Below are 1545 nucleotides of genomic sequence, written 5' to 3'. Positions count from 1 at the left end.
GATGTTCCAGAACAATTTTGATATTTTTTTCCCTTTCTGATTTTACTTCGATTTCTATCTTCCCTTTTTCTATTTCCCTTTCTATTCCTCTTTCTGTTTCTCTTTCTCTTTCTCTTTGCCTCTTTGGGGAATTGGAACTCACATGTATGTCTACGGTTCTTTTACTTCATACCTAGTATCCCCAATGGGTATTCCATGAACATCCCCCCCAAATCTCTCGTCTGGACATCCTAGATGGTCCCCTAACAGATGTCCATCAACAAGCCCCAATCTCGTGGTGGACTCGGGACCATCAGGGATCTGTTCCGATCTGCACCGCCCTCCCCTACCTCCCCTTCACGACGTCGAGTATCTCTCCTAGTTCGTCGAGGTAGGGATATTTTCTCCAAGTAACAATCCCTCCCCCCGTCTGCCTTTCATCCCAACTACCCCTCCAGTTCACTCAATTCGGGGCCGCAATTCGACCCCACTGGTTTCCCAGAACGCGGGAAAAAAAAGACGCACAGCCCCGAACAGACCAGCGAAATGAGAGGACACAAACTAAAGAATGCATCGGGCAAACAAATAGACAAGTAGATCCTCCAAGACTACAAACCTCAACCTCAACCTCCACATCCTATTCACCCACCTCACCACAACCATCCATGAACTCCCATCCACAATTCGACCCGGCCACCATGGTCGGTCTAGCCGGTGCCTCCCCAGGAAGATCAGACGACAACTTCGATATCTTTGAATGGTACCCCCGCTATCAAAGCTGTCAACGCTACTTCCTAGATCACGCCCAGCACAGCGTCCCCGTCCAGGCCCTCTCCACATTCTTAAACATCCGACTCCCCTTCCAGCGTCAACCGAATCCAATCTTCAACTCAACACCATCCTCGTCTTCCTCGTCTTCCAGCCAAACCCCACCCGGCACACAACCCCCACCCCCACCCTCCATCTCATTGATCCCCTACATCCGCCGCCTAGTCGCAACAGGCATGGACTTCCCAGGCGTGCTGCACGGCTTCTTCGGCGACGACTGGGGCAGCGGCGTGGGACCCATGCACGAGCAAGAACGCCGCAACTACCTCTTCGCCGCCAAGAGCGGCGGCTGGGCCTCCGTGAAAAAGGACTACGACATCGCCCCGCTGGAGACCATCCCGTTCCTGCGTCCGTTGCAGGGAGCCGTCGAGGCCGAGATCGAGGCCGCCGAGCGCAGCTGGAGTGAATGGCTCGCTATGGAGGACTGGATGGTTGGTCCCCGGGCGCCGGATATCATGCACGACTCATCGTCGCAGAACTCACGGCCGCGAAGTGCGCGTGGCTGAAGAGATTATTTCGACTCTTGTCTTTTCACATCGGGTCGGCGACATGGCGTCCATCAGAGCCCTGTTTTGGTTTTGGTTCTTCACATCTAGCGATCTTGTTTGTTTCTTTGCTTCTCCAGCGGCGTCTTCTTTTACCAGCATTAATTGGGGATCCTATGCATTGGGATATGGGTGCTGGCTTTCGCCGAACACTCCATTGGTTACGGACGACTTGTGCTACGAGCTGCATCAT

At 53.5% G+C, this 1545-nt stretch overlaps 1 protein-coding gene across 1 annotated transcript; it reads left to right on the top strand.

The window, feature by feature from the left end:
• Positions 1 to 677: 677 nt before the first annotated feature.
• N7525_004580 (uncharacterized protein) lies at positions 678 to 1313 on the top strand (the record flags this gene model as incomplete). The annotated part of the gene is made up of 1 exon (XM_061213064.1): positions 678 to 1313. One exon carries the CDS (start codon positions 678 to 680, stop codon positions 1311 to 1313), a length of 636 nt encoding a protein of 211 aa, XP_061070085.1.
• Positions 1314 to 1545: the final 232 nt, after the last annotated feature.

The sequence above is a fragment of the Penicillium rubens genome, assembly GCF_028828025.1.
Source record: "Penicillium rubens strain IBT 27055 chromosome Unknown utg000002l_segment0_segment0, whole genome shotgun sequence".
NCBI classification, from domain to species: domain Eukaryota; kingdom Fungi; phylum Ascomycota; class Eurotiomycetes; order Eurotiales; family Aspergillaceae; genus Penicillium; species Penicillium rubens.
The sequence above is the reverse complement of the archived record's forward strand: the minus strand, read 5'-3'. Positions and strand labels throughout refer to the sequence as shown.